Source organism: Gavia stellata, chromosome 6 (assembly GCF_030936135.1).
Source record: "Gavia stellata isolate bGavSte3 chromosome 6, bGavSte3.hap2, whole genome shotgun sequence".
NCBI lineage: Eukaryota > Metazoa > Chordata > Aves > Gaviiformes > Gaviidae > Gavia > Gavia stellata.
The window spans coordinates 43936924-43957328 of NC_082599.1; the positions used below are offsets into that span (position 1 = coordinate 43936924).

At 36.8% G+C, this 20405-nt stretch overlaps 1 protein-coding gene across 6 annotated transcripts in view; it reads right to left on the bottom strand.

Annotated features, from left to right (window-relative positions):
* Window positions 1-20163, bottom strand: part of SLC4A7 (solute carrier family 4 member 7) — a 73111-nt gene extending 52948 nt beyond the window's left edge. For 4 of the 6 annotated variants that reach the window (XM_059818315.1, XM_059818314.1, XM_059818313.1 and 1 more), the window contains exons 1-2: window positions 20092-20163; window positions 10423-10504 (exon numbers count right to left, since the gene is read on the bottom strand). In XM_059818315.1, coding sequence (XP_059674298.1) covers window positions 10423-10504; window positions 20092-20127 — 118 coding nt within the window. In that variant the 5' untranslated portion in view covers window positions 20128-20163. Of the gene's footprint in view, window positions 1-10422; window positions 10505-18562; window positions 18571-20087 lie in introns of all 6 variants that reach the window. The other 2 variants (XM_059818312.1, XM_059818311.1) reach the window with 1 other exon arrangement.
* Between the last annotated feature and the right edge of the window lie 242 nt (window positions 20164-20405).

Here is a 20405-nt window from a genome sequence, read left to right on the forward strand (position 1 = left end):
TAAAAAGGTTGGAATTCATATTACTAGCATCAGTGTTATTTCTAAAAGCAACACAACCTTTTACTTGATTATTGTTTTTAAAAGCTTGAAAGGTACAATTATGTGACCTTCAAAGCTGTATTCACACAAGCATCCGTACCACAGTACCACTCTCAAGCGAAGCTTGTTACAGAATTACTTTAAGCCAATAATCAATAGAATTAGTAGACTGCTTGATACTAAATTTAGTAATACAAAGCTCAAGAGGTAATCATTCACTTTAATCCAACATGACTTTAACCAAACTTAGCTGTTCAAATCCACCAAGAGTATTTACTACTCAAGGTCCTTATCAGCATGAAACAAACTTAAATCAGGAGCTCGCTACATGTCTCCATCACATGGTTGGTCTTACTCCAAAAGTCAAGTTTATATCAAGTCTTATAAAATTGACAGAAGAGAAAATGCTCTGTTACAGTCCCCTGATTTCTGCCCAAAGCCCTAAGAAAATGGTAATAGAAGACTTCTAAAGTCTGAGAGAGCTCAAAAACATGTATCCAAAAACGCTCTGATGTGGCAACCCTGAAAGTACAATTCTGCACAGAACTTTCTTTTTTCTAAACATCATTTTGTTAGCTAGACGACTTTTAAGCTTCATACAAAGAAGGGCATTCCTCCTCACGTTAACAAGGGAAAGCCAAGAAAATTAAGTTAATATCTATGTGAATTCTCAAATCCTGTTACTTAGAAATTTGAACTCCAGAGATCATATATTAATTATGGTTGTAAGGGACATCTGGAGATGGGCTATCCGGTCCAATCTTACTCAAAGCATAGCCAACTTCAAAGCTGAAGCCATCTTTTTCATCAGGTTGGTCAGGATGACAATCAGCCAAGCTCTGAGTATCTGTAACAGTAGATACTCCACAGCCTCTCCAGGAAACCTATTCCAATGTATAACAACATAATGCATGAAAAAAGTTTCCTAAGATCCAATCAGCACTTCCAATACTGCATCCTGTGTGTGCTCCCCCTCACCCTTTCACTATGCACCTCCAACAAGAGTCTGACTCCATCTTCTCTATAAGCTCCCAACAGTCTGCTGAAGACAAAAACGTCGTGACAGGAATTACTAATTAATAATTTCTAATTAATAATTACTAATCTGAAGTTAGATCATTTATTTTACACGAAAGCTTTTATTTAGTCAAATAAAAGACATAGTCTATCTTGTCCCAGCACGGAGCTTTCTAGTACAGAAAAACTGGAGGATCTGCAGGACAGATCCTAATCTGTTCCTTAAGACCATAAAATGGGGAAAAAAGCAGCAGGGGGGTGGGGGGGGTTGGGGGGGGGGTGGCGGTGGAGCTATGTGCTGTTCAGTGTCTTATAACTCATATCCCCAAACACATTACCCTACTAGAAAGCATTTGAAATCTATCATCATCTCATGCCTTGACATTAATTCCCCTTACATCACAGAAAGTACTTATATGCACAAAAATAAGCTCAATACATTTTATTAGCACAAATTCTACCTTTTCTGTCACTGGTCTGCTCTGAAGGTAGAAGTACACAAATGGGAAAAATAATCTTAGGTGGATGGAAGAAGTAAAGAGTGAGAACAAGAAAGTCTTTTCATGCCTCAAAAAACTTCACAGCCCAAAGGCCTTCTCCAGATATTCTCTGCTCTGATGAAATTTAAGGAACAAGTAGAATCCCTCTTTTACACCACACACACATGCACCCTTTTATTTAAAACTAAATTATTTATATAAAAAATTATGAAAATTCCCTCAAGTCAGTAATTCACTGAAAATATTGCTACTATGCTAATTCTCTAATTTTCTAATTAAAAGTAATGCTGCATTTCTGAAGTATGCAATTAAATGTACAATTTAATATTCATAGCAAAGTTCTTAGTGTGAGACACAAACTAAATATTTCAAAATAAACAGTAGTATTTTAGCTTATTTTATGAACTCCTTTCACACAAAATGTTCCCAAGAAACAGTCAAATTATTTTCTAAGGAATTAATGTAATAAAAGTGAATATAAAATATTTTTAATATAATCTTGGTTTTCTGTGCATGAATTGACTATAAAAAAGCCCTATTATTACCAAGGATTCTTTTTCTGTGCTTTGTTAAAAAGAATTATTTGACAAAAATTATCTCTTACTTTCAGAATAAAACATTTGAAATAAAATTTTCTAACCAAATCTGTAGAAAGCAGTGAAGAAAATTATTTCACAGGACAGTTATATGCCATACCTGGAGCCCAAAGGTTTTCCACAGTGCAGCATATTTCAGAATCTGTTAAACCTCCTGGGCTCTATTCTGAAATCTCCTGTTGCTCCTAGTAATTAAGTGTATCTGAGAATACACTCTTTATACTAAAATACTTAGACAGATAAAATTGAGAAGCGTAATCCAAAAATCTAGTATGCATAACAGACTGTAAAGCAGCTCAGTAAGGGTGTCTTCTCACTACATAATGAAAGACAGCATCATTATTACGCTGACTGGCAAAAGCAGTAAATGCCAGATTTCTCATTACGCACAGAATTGATTTTTTTTCTAACTTAAAACCAAATATGAGTTGGTAGTGACAGTCGTAAGAGAAAAATGCACTGAATATTTCTATTTGACACAATCAACAATATTCAAAAAGGCGTTATCAGTCATTACATTAGACATGGAGGTAGTAACAGCAAAAGCTTAGTGCCAGCTGACAGAACTACACAGGGATTCTGGCACGGTACATCCACCCCAGGTCTTTGTGGCTCACTGCCAGCATCGATCTCTCTCGCCTGGGAAAAAAGCCAGCACTTGGTAGCTGTGGGAGGGGGGACTAGCTGTCCTTGCATCATACAGCCAAGTCAGACCATAGTTGGGCCCCACACTTTATCTGAGCTGAAGGTTCTCGGTCCAGCCTATCTCTGCAGCAGAGCTCAGGGAAAAGATTAATTTGAAAGACTTGTTTCTGTTGGAGGGGAGAAAACGTAGGAACACACGATTCAAGCAAAAGTCCCATTACGACTGAAGATAGGCCCTTTGTCCACTAATAAAGAAACCAACGGTCTCAGCCCTTCACGGATGCCATACCCTGTAAGGACACAAGGCTTTCACACTTTACTAGCACAGCATTAACGAATTTCGAAAGAAATGTTTGCAAAGAAGATTTTCCCACTTCACCAATGGGTCACAAATACATTCTTATTACAAATTTGACTACACACCTCTCTTTTACAACTGCTGCACACATCTTTAAATGGATCAGCTTGCCCCCAAATGCATCTATTTCCTGATATTTTAAGATATGAAAAATATTACAGAAGGAATTTTGCCTCATGTAAGGGTTTCCCTTTCTAAGAAAAACTCAAACTTTCACACTTTCTTTATAAAATAAGAAGTGTACAGAAATTAAATCTCACACTTGAAAAGCTTTAACTGCTGTGAAACATCAGCTTTCAGTGAATTGCAAATGGAGAAGTGATCCATTCAGAAAGACTTCTGACATCCATCGAGTCACAGGTTTAGCAAATTTTTGGAACAACTGGTTTTAAAGGGGTTAAAAATAGTAAGATAGATGTTATGAAAAGCTATTAAGGAACAATAGGCTGCAGAATCAAGTAGAGTCTCCTGTTTCTTCTGCCTGATGTCAAAAATTTTAAATTTGAGCAATGTAGGGCCATCAAGTTCACAGAAAGTTTTAAGTTTCAATTAGTGCTATTTGGTAAAAACTTCAGTTTTATGGCCCTACTACTTGAGTAGCAATTTTACTTATGTTTCAGATTATAAAACTGCAGTTTGTTACCTTTTTACAAAATTTCTGACACAGTCAGAACAAAAACATTACATAATGTTCTCTCAGATAAAAGAAGTTTGAAAATAAAAAAAACTGTTAGGACATTTATGTCAAACTTTTAAAAAGCATTGCTTCCATCTTAGTCTATTTTACATTCAATTTTTATTTTACATCTTTATGTAGAAGGCATTTGTTTTGAATGGCATCGATTTTAAAAACAACTGTTTTAAGAAGAAATGCTAAAATTAGCATGGATGTTTCCCAAAATGGATTTTAAAGATCTAAGTACAAGCAAAGTTATTGTCCACTGCAGATGTTCTCACGAACTCATTCAAGTTTAAAAACACTGATTGACCTTGAAAAACCATTACTAGAGGATAGACAATGTGATTGAGCAGCTTTGTCTGTTTTGGAGGGTGAATATTAGATAGTCTAGCCTTACTTGTTAGAAATTGTAACAAATCAAGGATATGCATAGCGAGTACTGCCTTCCACCTCTACAGAAAAAGTAGCTGCATATTGAAAAACTTGTACTTTGCTCCATCACCTCCTTCAAAGATTATATAAATACTGAACACTAAGTGAAAATAAAGATCTTCTACCTTAAATTGGCTACATAAGAAGGGAAGCATAGCTAAAATGAATTCTGTGATTCCCTACACATGTATTCCAGTTCCCATGCAGGTCACTGAAATTACGCTTCCCATAAAGCAACACCTAGATTGTAATATTAAATAGATCCGAGTCATTACAAAAGCTGTCTTCTCTGAGAATGTTTTCCTTACTTCAAAGCAGACTAGAATACCATACACATTTATACATCATACATACACTATACAATGTCTTTTAAAATAAAAATAAAATCAAAATAGTAATACTATGTTATTCTAATGAATGACTTACAATATATTGAAAAATGTTGACTTAGTTTCAATATGAATACTACTACTCAGTCCCAACTCAGTCAGAAAGACTGTGAAGTTGGATAACATCTTCTTTAGCAAGATAAAACATCCTGTCAACAGCCATTCATCAACTAGGGTATGCAGAAGGGTTCCTTAGCTGTTGAGACCATTCCACAAATAAGAACAAGTGTCTCAAGGACACTCATTAAGAAGATCTGTTTGTAGAATAATGAGTAATTTCCCTCAATGATGAGGACAATGGTGGTATGAAAACTGCTAAAAAAATTTTTAAGTTTATACAATTGTTATCTAGCTAAAGAATATGAATTTTGGGATGCACTAGTCTATGCTTCTTGATATACTCAGCTCTTGTTAGGCTACCATCAAGAAGTCTCATAATGTAAAAAAAAGAAAAAGTCTCTTGTCCTAAGTAAATTCTATTAAGCTTCACTTGCCAGGAGCTTACAGTATGTCTCTCCAGTAATTTGCAAGTAATTTAACACGTAAGGAAAATTTCAGAATTTATAGTAATGTGTAACTACTGTGTTTGGCAGAATCAGAAGCAACTTCCAAAAAGATTGTTCTAGAAATTAGAAGCCTCCAAAAACAATGACACATCAACACTGAAAACTGTGTCTAGTCACTTTGGGTGCCCTATTGAGTTTTATGTCTACGCAATCAGGTTGCCAACTTTCCCTCTCAAAAGGCAGTCTGAAAACAGTTTTGATAGCATTTGTTAAGGAATTACCTTTGTGATGAACACCACAAATAATAAAATAAAATAAGTTCAGGACAATTATTGTCTCTACACAGAAGTCTGAATATTGCATAAAAGAACAGGACAAGTCGTCCTAAGGAACTTGCCTGTGGACTGTATAATACAGAACTCCCACAGCAAAAGATATTATAACTAAATTGTCAATGCACATGTGACAAAGGTGTAGCAATGCAGCCTAATTCCAAAATTCACTTAATCAAGATTGCATTAAAAATCATACTAGGAAAACATCCTCAATTTTTGTGACTTATAGAGAAGCACTGAGCACAGCTAACATTTATTTCCAAACGATAAGGACAAAATAATTTATCCTGCACCAGCTACTAGCACAACTGGTGCAAGTGAACATTTTTTTGATATTGCATGTGACTCAGAGCACGTCTCATATACCTGACTAGCTGTACAGTATCTGAACAGACATGTTTTTGCTTGCTCTCAGTTCAACCCAAACTAAGGAGCAGGCAAGATCTTTCCAATTCAGGGATATCACTAGAGAGGATGGACAAAAGGTAGTCTGCAAGAATCGTTAATGACCATCCTAAATTATTTTTGTTTTCAGAAGCAGCTACACATTTTTCTACTTTTTGACCACATAAAAAGATACAACTTCATGAAAAACAGCATTTCAAAATTCTTTTTTCTGTTAAATGCAGTTCTTTTCTGGACCATTAAGGGGTCTCTTAAAGGTTCAAGCACTCATTCTGTAGGTTGATAACCATAAGAAACCTGTTCTGTACTGCCTGTCTAAATTAGTACAGCCTATTACAGAACATAAAAAAAGTAAATACTAAGCAGAAAATCTTGAAGTGCCAGCAGCTACAATGTCCTGTTGTATTACTTGTGTTTACCTGCTCCTGTACAACTTGCTTTCTTGAAAGATTTTACAGGAACTATTCGTGGGTTTTTGAACAGTTGCACTTTAGATGCATCTAAAAGGTAAAAATAGTAAACCTGCCACCTGAAAAAAAATCTTAGCAGTACATTCTACTACAAGTTGCTGCATAAGCTCTCTTAGTTCCCCAAAACACTTTCATAATACTGAAACCATTTCTAACTACTCATAACATACTAAACTGCAGAACACTTTTAGAGCACGTTTTCCACTTAGATATACAATATTCACTTTGAGGGGAAAAAAATGCAGGATTATTTAATGACCTGTCCTTATCAATTATGATTAACTAAAAAGCACAACCGTATTCTTAAAGAAAAAATAAGACTCTAAACCATCAAGGTATCAGAGATAATAGGGTCACCTAAAATGTAAACACTACTTACACCTGCCACAGGATAGTGCAAGAGTAGAGTAGCTATTAAATCATCTTAACTCTTGAAAGCTGCTTCTTGGGTTTATGCCACAGAAAACTAGTCTACTGAGACACACTCTTGACCTCAGATTGTTTCTGGAACAAGACTTCTGTTACATGTAAACTCCTTATCTTTGCTACACCTGTAACTGGTCTGCTAAGAATAACAGACTATATCTCCTTTCCCTTAAACTGTATCTAGTAAATGTATCCTCAAATCAAGGTGGAAAACTAACTACACATTTAAAAAGATAGGTCCTGGAAATAAAAATATTAACTCAGGTTTAAGAAAACCTTCCTTAAACATAGTTCTTAACAGAAAATGCCTTTTACAAGATGGCATGAAATACCTCTGCCATTACTATTCTTGCCTTACTTCCAACTGCTGCCTTATTTTTTTATTACTCTCATTCATTGCAGCTCAAAGAGTCTGGCATCAAGTTAAGAACATTAGGTGCTCTTCAAAATGTTATTTTAAGATGTTATTCCCCTCCCTAGCTCTCTGTAAACTGACATTTGTTATTTTAAAGTAAGGCCTTACAGCTTCAGCAAAGAGCAGTACCTTTATTTTGTACACACACAGTCTGCCCACAATTGCAGTTTACCATCTCTACCCATTTCTCTTTTACAGGAAGAAAGTTACAAAACAAGTAGCCTGTGCCTAACCTTTCTAACCTAAACACTGTCACTCCAGATATGTACCACACTTTCCCAGCCACCATAAATAGAATGCAGAGCTTCAGGAGCCCTAACTCCAAGATCTGTTTTCCCCTTTAGCATCTGGCCCTCTTTCTATTAATATTTCATCACAAAATTTCCAGAAAATACAGGTATCCAATACTGACAACACCGAGAAATCTTTGCTTTAGTATTAGTAGCAAAATTATGCCTTCTACAGCATCAAACCAATGAACATTAGTTTGTAGAAACTTTAAAGCAGTTAAATACCACCACTCCATGCTGGCTCTTAAAGGTTTGGTGCTTCACATCATAGCTGAACTGAATTAACGGCTTGCTGCGTCTCCTTGAAAATGAATCAACACAAACTCCTGGAAAGGTTCCAAATTCCTAGAACTCCTTTTCAAGTCACCAGAAAAACAATTCAGAAGACTGGACTGAAACAGTTTCAGTTCTTAAAACACAATACCTAATGCTTGACTATAGGTCTTCCTAAGCCTACAAGAAAACGTCCACAAGTCAGTAATGAAAAATAATACTATCCAGAGGTTTTATACTGCTTGTAGCCAACAATTCCATGTCTCCCCTTGAAAGATTTTTTAATAGCAGTATGAAAAACAAAACCCAAAAAATCCAAAATACCTACTTTATCATAATAACTTATAAATAATGATCTCCTAAACAAACAGAGCTGTAAGTTCACATAAATTTATGTGAACTCTGTAACACCCTGAATCTAAAGAATGTCTTTTGGTGAATCTCAGAGAAGATAACTATGAGTCATAAACAACTGTACTTACATACCTTTCTCTTTCATACAGGAAAGGAAAAACTTCTTGTTCTCACTTTGGAACTGTTTCCACTGATAAAAGTCAAAATACACACTGTCCCTCCCTTTCCTCATTCTACCACTGAAAAAAAAAGGACCCATTTTGTTACAAATATATAAGATACTACTAAATATATGTAATCGCCAAAAATATTTCCTATGTATGTGTGAAAACATGTGCCTATATGAAGCTTCAGATACATGATAATCCTACTGGAATACATTTTTCTTGTCAGATACTTATTATTTCTCTCTTTAACCTCTGTATAGCCAGCCCTCTCTCGCGTTGAGACGCTTAGGTCACTCCGAAGACAGTGAGAGGCTGCATGGCTAAGAGCAAGGTGAGAACAGCGATATCTCCTCATCTTCTCCTTTCAACAGCTGTTATGTTGACTCAATTGCTCATGAAACAGAAGTCTTGGTTTCACCTTAATTTATTCTTTGGCTATGAGTAAGACAGGGGTATTTTCCACAGTCAGCAATATAAGTGCTTAAATTGCCTCAAGCGCCCTGGGCCCTCTGCCTTCCCACCCAGTATCTTGTGTAACTACAGTGTTGTACTAGCTGAAGCACTCCTGTGAATGTGCTACGAAAGAGACTGGGGAAATGATATGGCTGCAAGTTCCCATGTCATTCTTCGTGGTTGAGGCATTACAGCTGTTCATGCTGCTGCTGCACAGCAAACTACTTCAGCTGAATGCCTGCTTCCCCTTAACCCCCGCCTCCCTGTGAAACACATGCTTTTTCTGGGTTATCTCCCAGAGAAAAGCAAGAGAAGGAAATGAAGGAGGAGACAGCTTAAATCTGCACTGAAGATTTAACTGCAAAAACAGACCCAGCAGTGGTTTCATCGCAGCTCAACCCTATCTAAATTGGCGCTGTTGCAGCCTCCACCGCTGCGCCTCTCAGCCTCATATTCACACTTCCTTCCTCTGCTCAGCACTGGCACACGTCCACCTGTGTGGCAAATTGGTTTGGGATGCTCAACTGCTGAGATCTTTCTTCTTATTTTCCTTTGTCAGGACTCTTATATTTTCTGCTGGCTTAACATACTTAACCAGGCTTATGGATCGGTCAGACAAACAAAAGTGTCAGTACAAGACGGAAAGCAGTAACAGACTGCAGGGAACAGAGCAAGAGTATGACTACAACAGCAACAAACAACTTCAATCACTTTAAACTGTCTCTTGTTAGAGCACAGTGTAAGAAAATGTGACAGCAACCTAAATCAAATTTTATCAGCTAGAAACTGCTGCTATAATGCCCCTCTGGTGTTCTGAAGCAGTAAGAGTCAGTACTGTCAGGAAATACTACTCAGTGAATCTACCAATAGTCTTCTAGCATTTTGCAAATGTTAATTAAGCTTCAGAGCATTATATGTGAAAGGTGAATAAATAAGATTTTAACACTGGATCTCCCTAGCTTTTTCCTCTGGCTTCACTAAATAGCATCCATGAATCTTCATCCCAACCTTCTTCCTTTTCAAGTCAATAAGAAATAGTATCTTAGATGAAGTATCCAATTTTGCATTTTGCTATATGAAACTAACTCAATGCCATTTTTGTTGCTTAAATGCAGGATCCTGAGTCAAATAATGGAGACTAACATAATGCTTTATCTGACTGCAGATTGCAGAATGTACAGTTTTTACCATGGAACGAGAAGCACTGTTACCGGTTCAGACTCTCAGTATTTGAAGTTCATGACCACACCCACAAGGACACTTAACTTTCAGAAAACAAAATAAACATCTCCCTCAGGGCCCCTGTTCCGAGTTTTGATTCTGCTGAATTTAACATCATTCATGCTGGGAAATTACTTACCGACAGCAAACATTTTTTCAAACCTACAATCTCAGAAGCAAGCTTTCCTTAGAAAGCTTCATAAATTTTTTTTTTTAATTTTTTTTTCTGTGACAGATTTGAATAACAGTGAGTATTTATTAGCATGCACAGAGACAAAAAACAGTGCAGGTCATCTGCTGTTCACTGGTTTTATGCCTAGAATTTCATGGTGGCCATAAAATTCTGATTCCTTTTAGTGTTACTAGTTACACTTGAAGGAAAATAGGTATTTTATCCCAAGACAAAAAAAAAAATAAAGTACATTAAGCAAACAAAACCACCACGAACTTACTCTCTAGTTCTTCTTTCTCAAAGTTTGTATTGATAGTAGAGCTGATTTTGCCCATATCCACAACGGCTTCTTCATCATGACCCTGAAGAAACAAGACACAAGTTTTAACTTAAACTAAATAGTTCTATTTTTTTTCAAAATTCCTAAATATATTCTGCAGTTCTGAAGCAGTTTGTCAAAGTTTTCTAACACAACGCATTTTCACCTCTTAGAAACTGAGAAAGAAAATGTCACTGAAAATCTACCCAACAAATTCTTCAATAAAACCTTACCCTGTATTGAAGGAAAAACAGAGTAAATCAACGGATATGCTAAATACCACGCAATCTCCTTTTGCAATGCTCTTGATTTCATCATATCAAGGATCAGGACATACATTTCAGGAGTGCGATATTCTATTAGTTTTACATTCAACAGCAATGAATCTACTTCAATAAAATAACTGGCAAATTTATAAAAAGTTACGTAAGTTAACATTCAGAGATCTTGAATCCATTTGCTTAGGGGACAATTCCTGTGTGAGATTTTTCCAGTACAAGTAAGAAGCTGTTGTGAACCAAAGATTATAAAAAGGGGTGGCAAAAGAGTTAAGTTACGCAACTTGCGGGTCTCTCCTAGACTAACAATTTTGGAAAGATCAAAATAACAGTTTCATTCAGGTTTCAACAGACAGCTTGTTAACCACACCCCTATCTAATTCACATTTTTTATGCACAAAGTTAGAAAACATCAGTTGTAAGACTGTCTGTTCAGATTCCATTACTACTGAAACCATACCACTCATAATGCAAAAGCACAGTATTTGAAATAGGTAAGACTCATTCTTGAGCCTGTATCTGTGAACATGTCCTCTATTCACATTTCGCACATCACTAAAGCAGACCTTTGAACACTGCCTTTTGCTCAATCTTGACAAAAAATAAAACGTTAAAATAACTGAGCAGTAGGAATCTCATAATCTCATCTCAGACTTGACACCAAAACAACATTAAAGTTGCCCTTCTCCAAATGTTTGCACAGTCCACTTCTAACAGCTCACGAATTACAGCCTCCTGGCAGAACTGGTTCTCCACAAGAACTGCTGCCTACCCTAAGGGTAACGCTTTACTTTACATCTAACTGTATAACGGCAGGCTAACTGCTAAAGAATACTGTCCCTGCTCTCTCTGCTCCCTTGGGCACACCCTTTTTTCCTTAAGTCAGATCTATCAATCATGAAGTCAGATACAAAGAGCTGAAGCAATGAATTTTTTGTTTGTTTTTTTAAAAACAACTTAATTAGTTTTCCATTGGATCAGTGCACCAAAATGACTTTTCTTGTGGCCATAGGACAGCTAGATCCACCACAAATAAATCTGTTCGATCACCGCTTCTGGCAGCAGCCCACTGGTGCATTTACATTGATCAATGGAGGATCTGTGATAATGGTTTCATGAGATAAAAATAGAAGCCTAAATCCAGAGGCTTAGGGGGACTGGGAACCCTAATAGTGTTGATATTCACCTAAACTCTGATCTTAGAATTACTCAATAGTACAATGCTTTAAATACAGAACAGGTTTGTCATCTCATGGGGATAAGACAAGGATGAAAACCAAAATACCTGTTTAACACCTGTAAGCTAAAACATACTGTAGCAACTCCCACCAAAAAGAAAAAAAAAATTCTGAACACATAACTCCTTAGTCTTTCTAAAATAGGTATTTATTATAGTCTATTGTGTGCACACACACACAAAAATCCAAATCTTTGTTTGACTATTGAGGAAAGTATGAAGATGACAAGCAGCACATATAGAAATCTTTTTTTTTTTTCAGACAGGGTTTAAAAAAGGTTAAAACCAGTTAGATCACATAAAAAATAAAAGCAGCTGGCACTATGTAAATAAGCAAAATACAAAAGAAAAAAAAAGAGTGGCCCATGGCAGAATAAACCTCTGAAAACTAAATAAAGGTCGATTCTGAGCTGTGTCCCCAAGAGTGGGGTTTTCAAGAAAGGCATTACACAGTAAGATAACTTTTTCACTACTGCTGTGTTGCAAAAGTAAGAGTTTTGCATGCATGTTAGAAAAATCGAAACTCCTACACACTCCAGACAGCTACTATTAAAAAAGTCAGGTGACTAAAGTGATGCCTGATGGGCAAATCTATGAAAATGTTACAAGGAGCTATTAATAAAGAAGGAGCAGAAATTCAGAAAGTGTCATGGTAATAAGGGCGGGGGGAAGTAGTACATTCCTGTCTCCGACACACCAGAACGAAATTAAAAAGCCCTCTAGAAGATGCCTTCATAATGTAATTGGCCTCTCATCTCTTTGATAACCATTCCGGAGGTAGGGAAAAAACACAGTTACAAAGTGAGTCTTGGCTTTTATCTTTACTGAAGATGTATTTTCCAACACAGTTTGGGGAAAAAAAAAAATTAACATACATTAACCCAATAGCAGAAAGAGGTCTCTAAGCAGCAGCATAAAAAAGCTTAAGTTAACTATCTTTAGAGGCACCAAGTAAGTACAGCAAAATATTTTACTACATTGATAAGGCCATTAACACTACCTAGGAGGAGTCAAGCATACCTACTTTCCAATTTATCTCAGTGACAGAGAAATAGAAAATTATAGGACTGTAGTACACTCCAGTTTACAGGAAAATATACACACAAATCCTTGCACATTACCAGAAAACTCAAGAGAGATGGAAATAGATGAAGTATTAAAAATCCTCTAAATTATCTTAAGTGTCTTATGAGAGAGAAAAATCCCTAATATTAGGAAAACTACTATCAAAACCTCTTCAACAATTAGCTTCATGGTTACAGCCACAGACTGCTGAAATATCCTGTACCTAACACCCCCCCTCCACTCCACCCCACCCCACAGTCCTTTTAGGACACTTGGAAGCTTGCCAAACACACAGTTTTTGAACAGTAAAGGAAGACAAAAAAGTTTTTCTCAATATTATACAGACCACTGGATACTGGTAGAAAATTACACACACACTGTGGAAAATACACATGCAAGAAAAGATGTTATATCCCAATAACATTTTGAAACTGTACTTGCTGTATGCCTTATACCATGCTATTAATATTTATCACCCATTGCTTTAGTAACAGAAGTACTTTGCCAACATTATACATACAGAAGCAGCCTTTAAAACCACATCATGTGAAAGTAACATGTCTTTTGATATTAGATTACAGAAAGGCATGCATGCCCTTGCAAACCATTCTATCACTATCTCAAAGTACTCAACATATGCAAAGACTCTTCCAAGAATAAACCATTAGCAACCACAAATATCATACATGAAGAAAACGTATCATTCACAACCTTTGTTTAGAAAAAACACAAAGCATCATTTAAACATAACTGTTTGTGATGCCAATAGCAAATGCCACCATAAGAAACTTTTGCCCTAGGTCAGGTAAAAAACCCAAAATACTCAAATACACTATAAAACTAATTCCAAGCTACAAGCTATTCCTTGCTAAAAATAAAGTCTGTAGGGCATAAGTTTCCAGTAATTATAGAAGATGTACCATGTCAGTTTAAGACACAGAAGTGAGAGGAAACTGTTTCAGTTGCTGAATCAAAACACGTTCCTATTCTAGTTCTCTCTTTTAACTTTCTGAACTTTTTACTTATAGAATCAAAGAGAGGTGGGATTGTTTAAAACTTGTCAGCTTCCCTTTTTTAGGCACAGAGAATTACTTCATCTTAGAACAAGCATTCCTCTGCAGTTTACCATCCATTTCATGGGAAACATTATGTACAGTAATACCACACATGCCCAAAAAACAGCTGATGAAGATGAGCCAAAGTAAAATTTAATACTAACTTGTAATGTATGTAACTTCTCTTCTCAGTCAAGAGACAGAACAATTGAGGAGGGAAAAAAACAAAAGCAGCAACCAAGGTGCCCCAGGGAGAGATTAAGCCTTCACCTTTCGTTTGCTTTTTCACAAGGAGATGGTAATTTATAAAAAAAGAACAAATCCAGAGTACTTGGGGGGTGGGGGGGTGGGGGGGGTGTACAGACAAGACAGGACAGGAAGACAAACAAAAAACCCAAAATCCTAGAACAATGTATTAAAATACACGGAGTATACTTCTTCCTAACACCAAATTTGTGGATACTCACAAACGTACTGTAAGAGCAACCTTCCAGTAAAACCTTCATGTTCAGCCAGAGGTGCTTACATATGCTACAACATGTCTTCTCAGCCTTGCAACTTTCCCCAGCATGAAAATGAAACCCCTTTTCAACTGTTGCAGACGAGACAAGACTTCCAAATACTTTTTGCTCTAGCAGAATCCCTGTAGGATTCCTTTTGCCACCTCTGATTTTCAAATGTCTTTTCTCAGCCCAGGAGAAAAGAGTAATTCCCCTTCCATTGCAGGCAAACAAGTATCCAGAAATTTTTTACACTTCACTTATTTACCTTCTCAAACATTTGTCTTCATTTAGTATGTTACACTTTTCATATCTAAAATATTAATGCTACATGTTTTTTAATAGTAGTATGTAAAAAAGTCAATCCTAAATTGCATGTATCATTAAGGAAAGCACTCAAGTTTGCAAGAATTAAGTTGTCAACCTCCAGCAGCATGTGTTAGTTACCATCTAGTGGACTGGCACAAATATGATGCACAGAATATTAAATCTAAACGAAACTTTCCACTGTCATCTGTACAAGTTCTTCTCACCATGCAACTCGCCTAATAACCTTATGCAGTCACATACACATGACAGACCTCAGATGGGCACACTACCGAAGTGCATTACTGAATAACCACTTCCAAGAAATACAACTTGCTAACACCACATTTTTAAGGTACTTGAAATGTAGTTCAATTAATTATTCTGGTGATAGACAGTGATCATACAAATGGCTGATACAGTTAACGGTAAACCTTTGAAATGTAAGAGTAATACAGTAATTGTGTTGAGAATAATTTGGGCTCAACATTTAAAACTATTACTTAGCTAAGTCAACGTTCATACACTCCATTTATATCCCCTCAGCAAAAAGTTCTTCCCCAACAGAGCTGGGCAACTACTTGCAGCACCAGAAGAGAATAAGTAGGACACAAACAAACAAACAAAAAACAACCACCATCCCAAAAAAAAAATTACATCACCACTTTCATGCTACGAAGAACCTTCACTGCAGCATTTATTCAAGTAGATGCAAATGCTTAAAAAAAAAAAAACAACACAGCGGGGGCAGGGGGGAGATGTTCGTATCTAGTTTTTTCCCTTATACATGTGTCTCTGGCCAGAGTTTAAAACTTCTAATTTTGATACTATTCTACTACAACTGCCTACACCATCACAGTGAACATACATATTGCCCTATGACTGTAATTATATCCCATCCTCTCTGGCTTGAACGGAAGTCAAATACTTCCCCTCTCCTTCCCACAAGAACCCATGGACACAACTCTGCCTTTGTAGAGACACCAGATCTAGCAGACAGGATTTAGCTCTTAGGCTGCAACGTGGCTCCAACAAACCATTCCTCTCAAAACATGAGCACACACTGCTTACAGACCCAACTGGTAAACCTATATAGCATGCTACTGTAAATTTACATACTAAGAACAGCAGCATATGAGAATTTTTGCACAGCGCACTTTGCTATTTATACTTCGTTCTTCATTCTTTCATCATCGGTACGTAGGAGCAGTTAAGCTGGATCAAACCATCCATCCAACCCAGCATGCCATCTTCAAGAACATACAACAGTAGAGGCCTACAGCAACTCAACAATAAACTTACAAATCAGTGCAAACAGGATTCAAAATGGTAGCTTGACCTAGACCTAGGAAGCATAGTCAAAGCAGTACTTCTGTTGTATCATCAGCCTTCACTTTGTTGGATCTGCATTCTGAAGACAGGTATGATAGCCTTCAAGGCTCCAGTAACAAAAAAATAGACTTAAATAAAGAAAAATTACTGATATTGCTCTGCTTGAAAAATAAGTTTATCTGGAAAAAGAAATTGAAACCTTCATTTTGACCACACATCTCAGAGGTAACTAAAGAGGAACTACAAAACCTTATTTTGCAACTGTTTTCCATATGTTGTGTATGTACGTATATAAAATATTTTAAAACTGACCTTTTTTATAGATAGATACACACACAAACTCATTTGTTTTGTAACACAGCTACTGAAATACATTGTTCAGAATAATTAAAAACCAGTAGGGTAATTCATGATTCATTTTCACAGCAGCATTTCCTAAGTGGTTTGTTTCAGAAGCCTGAATTTCTGTTCTAAACACACATAATACTCCATGTAGTCAGGAAATAAAATACATCTCTGATTTACAGAATGCACATGCAGCCTCTTCTCTATCCATTCAATCTCCCAGAACTGTAAGCTAATAAGCACTAATAATTCGGGGGGCGGGGGGTGAAATCAGACAAAACCAGTGTTACCTCCTACTTTTGTAGGACTGCAAGTCTACCAGTGACAGCAAATCTGGAAGTGGTAAGAAAAGAAACCAGAAAAATTGATGTATTTGTTAATGCCAACTGTTACTACTGTATGCAGAGTTCAATGACAATCATTCTACCTCTGGCAATCATCAGCACTAGGTCTACACTGTAACTCTCCCACTGCTACCGATACAGAGCATAGAATAGCCTTAGTTAAGAGTGAGTATATTAGGAAGGGCTTTTTGAAGTGGTTCACCTGCAGAAACAACTAACAGCAGCACTTAGTAAGTTCTAAATATATTGTTTTACCTCTCTGTCAGACTGATTCTGCTTTTAAACCAGAGGTAAGATGAGCCTACGGTGGACAGGAGGGCGGGCATCTCCGGTTGCTGCCTCCTTGAAGGACAGCCAGGATATGACAGAAAAAAAATCAAAGTTCTTTCTAAATAGTAGTAAGTAAAGGTATTATTCAGCCTATTAAACAGTCTTTAGCTGAACCGCAAAGCAGTTCTATAAATGCATTTGAAGTAAGTTCTTTGGGCACACTATCGGTCTCCACAGCAATACTGTATCTTCAGATGTTGCCAAAGTGATGAAATACTAACAGTTCTAAATCAAGCACATCAACCTAACAGCCAGGGGAAAATGCACCAAATATAAATGAGCACTGTCTCATTTTGTTGCCATACAATTTTTAGCTGGCCTTTGCCTCTAAATATATAGCGATGAGAGTAAAATTTGCAAACAGAACATTTGCCAGGTTTAAAATAGGAAGCATACCTATTGATGGGTTCCCCCTTGGTTGTACTTGCTATGGTCTCATTTGCACAGAACAGCTGCTTTCCAGATTTTTTTTTTTTCCTATCATAGCAGTGGGTATTGCTCAAACACTACAGGAAAGACTCCAGTACAGCTCAAGGGTTTTTGTGTCACCCCTGCCCCTCCCCCCTTTCTGTGAATTTTATCTGTGGTTAAGCAATTATTTTATACAACTATCCTCACACATAAATGAAGATCCCTCCTAATCAAAGCAATACTCAGAGCCTCAGAGGAAGGTTTGACGCTTAGATTTCAGTAAGACCATAGCTGTAACAAAAGAGGTCAGGAATACTTAGAGAAGTTTTTCTAGCCTACTAATCCACTAATTAACTGCTCAGCTTACCCTACTAAATACGTCTGACCAATCTGCTTCTAGAAGACTTACAGGAGCTATACAAACCTTCAGTTTGGACAAGTATATCCAACAGACATCAACAGACCTCAATAAGACCCTCCAGAAGTTGCATTTTACTTTTACTTTTCCAAAACTGTATGTGGAGGACAGTAAAGACAGACATGTATGTGTACTACTTAAATAAAAAACACCCCACAAAACAAAAACAACACCCCACAATGACAACAAAAAAACCCACACTTATGGAAAAAAGCAGTTCTAAACATGTTAATGTTTTGCTTCCTGCACAGTTGAACATTTAACATTTATTAATAATTTTATTTCCGTGGTTCTAGCAGGCATTACTCTGGCCACTGTCACGCTGAGCACCACAACCTGCAAGACAAGCCATGTCCCAGACAAATCAGACACTAGTCTTCGGACAGTAAACACAAAGTGCTTTAATCAGAACACAAAATTAAATTGGGAGAGAAAGGCAGAAAGAAAGGGAAGCATAAACACTAACAATAGACTGGTCACAGTAGTGACTGGCCGTCAACTATGGCACGCCGTATCAATCTGTCAAAAAAAAATTGGGTTAGAACGAACACAAGAAAAAGGGATGGCTTGATTAATATTAATGCATGACTAAAATGCAAGAGAATATTTGATTAAAATTAGAAGCCTGTTTGAATTCAACCCGAGTGTTCTGCAAGCCAGAAAATTTACCACCATGCATAGTTAGCAAATCTCACCAATCCAACACAAGATATCAAGTTGCATATCTAACATTATAGTAGTCATTTTACAAAGTTGCATTTTATCACTGCCTCACAGCACTGAATTTCATTCAAAAAATTTATAGCTCTATTCACTGCAATTTCTAAAATTACAGTTAAAAAAAAATCAGTTTCCCAATAGCCAACTTGAAGTTACTCTAAATTTTAAGGCATAACACTGTAATGAGTGAAGTATGTCATTTATACATTGCACTACTTCATTCCAAATTGAACAGTCCTGTGACTATAGTATGCAAAGTAGTAGAATCTTTGTAACTAGTCACCTTAGATCTCTGCCTAGTCTTCCAGACGTATGCACGCCTGATAGAGTTCCGTGTCCAGAGCTGAAGGTAGCACCACAATGAAAATCAAAAATCAATCACTGTACTACAGAGACCCTAACAAACAAGACCACTGGCAATCAAATGCATTTTAAGATGCCTAAATGAAACTTCTACTTTTTATGCTCACAAAAGGAAATAGAAAATTTAATGGTCATCTTATAAAATGTATGTAGAACAATTCAGGGGTCTTTAAAGCTTTCTAGCTTAGGAAAATTCCATCCCATAGATTTTTGTTTCCAGGGAACTCTGAAGTAGTAACCCCTGTTACACACTGCATTGCAGCTAAATGTCAGTGATAAAGACTACCCATACAAGAACTAAGCAATAGCTTGTAACGCTAATACTAAAGTTTATTGCTTCATTGTAGAAATCCCCAGATGGGAGTTTTATAGCTAGGCCAGTGAAGTCTGAAGAAAACAATATCTCCATGAACATTTTACCTCAGTTACACAGATCATTAAGTTCACTTTTTTTTTTTTGGTCAAAAGGAACAATCAATAGACTATTTCAAGATTCTTTACCAGAAACTTCCATGCTACATTTGCACAGAATTACTCCAAGCCATAGCAGATAATCTTCACATTAAGAAAAGCTGACTCAAAATAATGCAAAAAAAAAAAAAGAAAAAAAGAAAAGAAAAAAGAAAAAACCCCACACTCAACCACTCTCAAAATCTGGTAGTATACTCTCGTGATTGTAAAAGCACATTTTCTTTCTGAATTAAGCCAGTTACTGTGATTAAGCAATTCCAACTACACAGAAAATATCTTCCCTAATACAGAAATCTCTACTTCAAGTATTATTTCTATCATCAGATCTTTCAAAAATTTCTTCTACAACTACTGAGTCTAAGGTAGCACACCATCCTGAGACACAGTTGCTAAATACCACTTGCATCAAAGCACATTCAAACCATTATTAAGTTATACAGCTGCTATTTACATACAGGTTGCATTTTCTTCCCTGGACGAGCTCCTTCCATGCTGATGTGCAGAAACGGAGAATGCCCTTGTAAGAGACCCTGTAACGAACCTCCCAAGAGATTAGAGACTGCGCATACATGACTGCTTTAGCTCGCTCTGCTTGACACAGATGTACTCCGGGAAATTGCTCCCCAGCCCTGCAGCCAATCACTATCTCGTGAGTCTCCCATCTCCCAGGCCACTGATTACAGCTACGGCAGGGTCACACAAGAGCAGAATGAGCGAGACGGCGTGCTTTCAATTCCAGCTCAGAGAATACCAAAAAAGGAACTGAAAC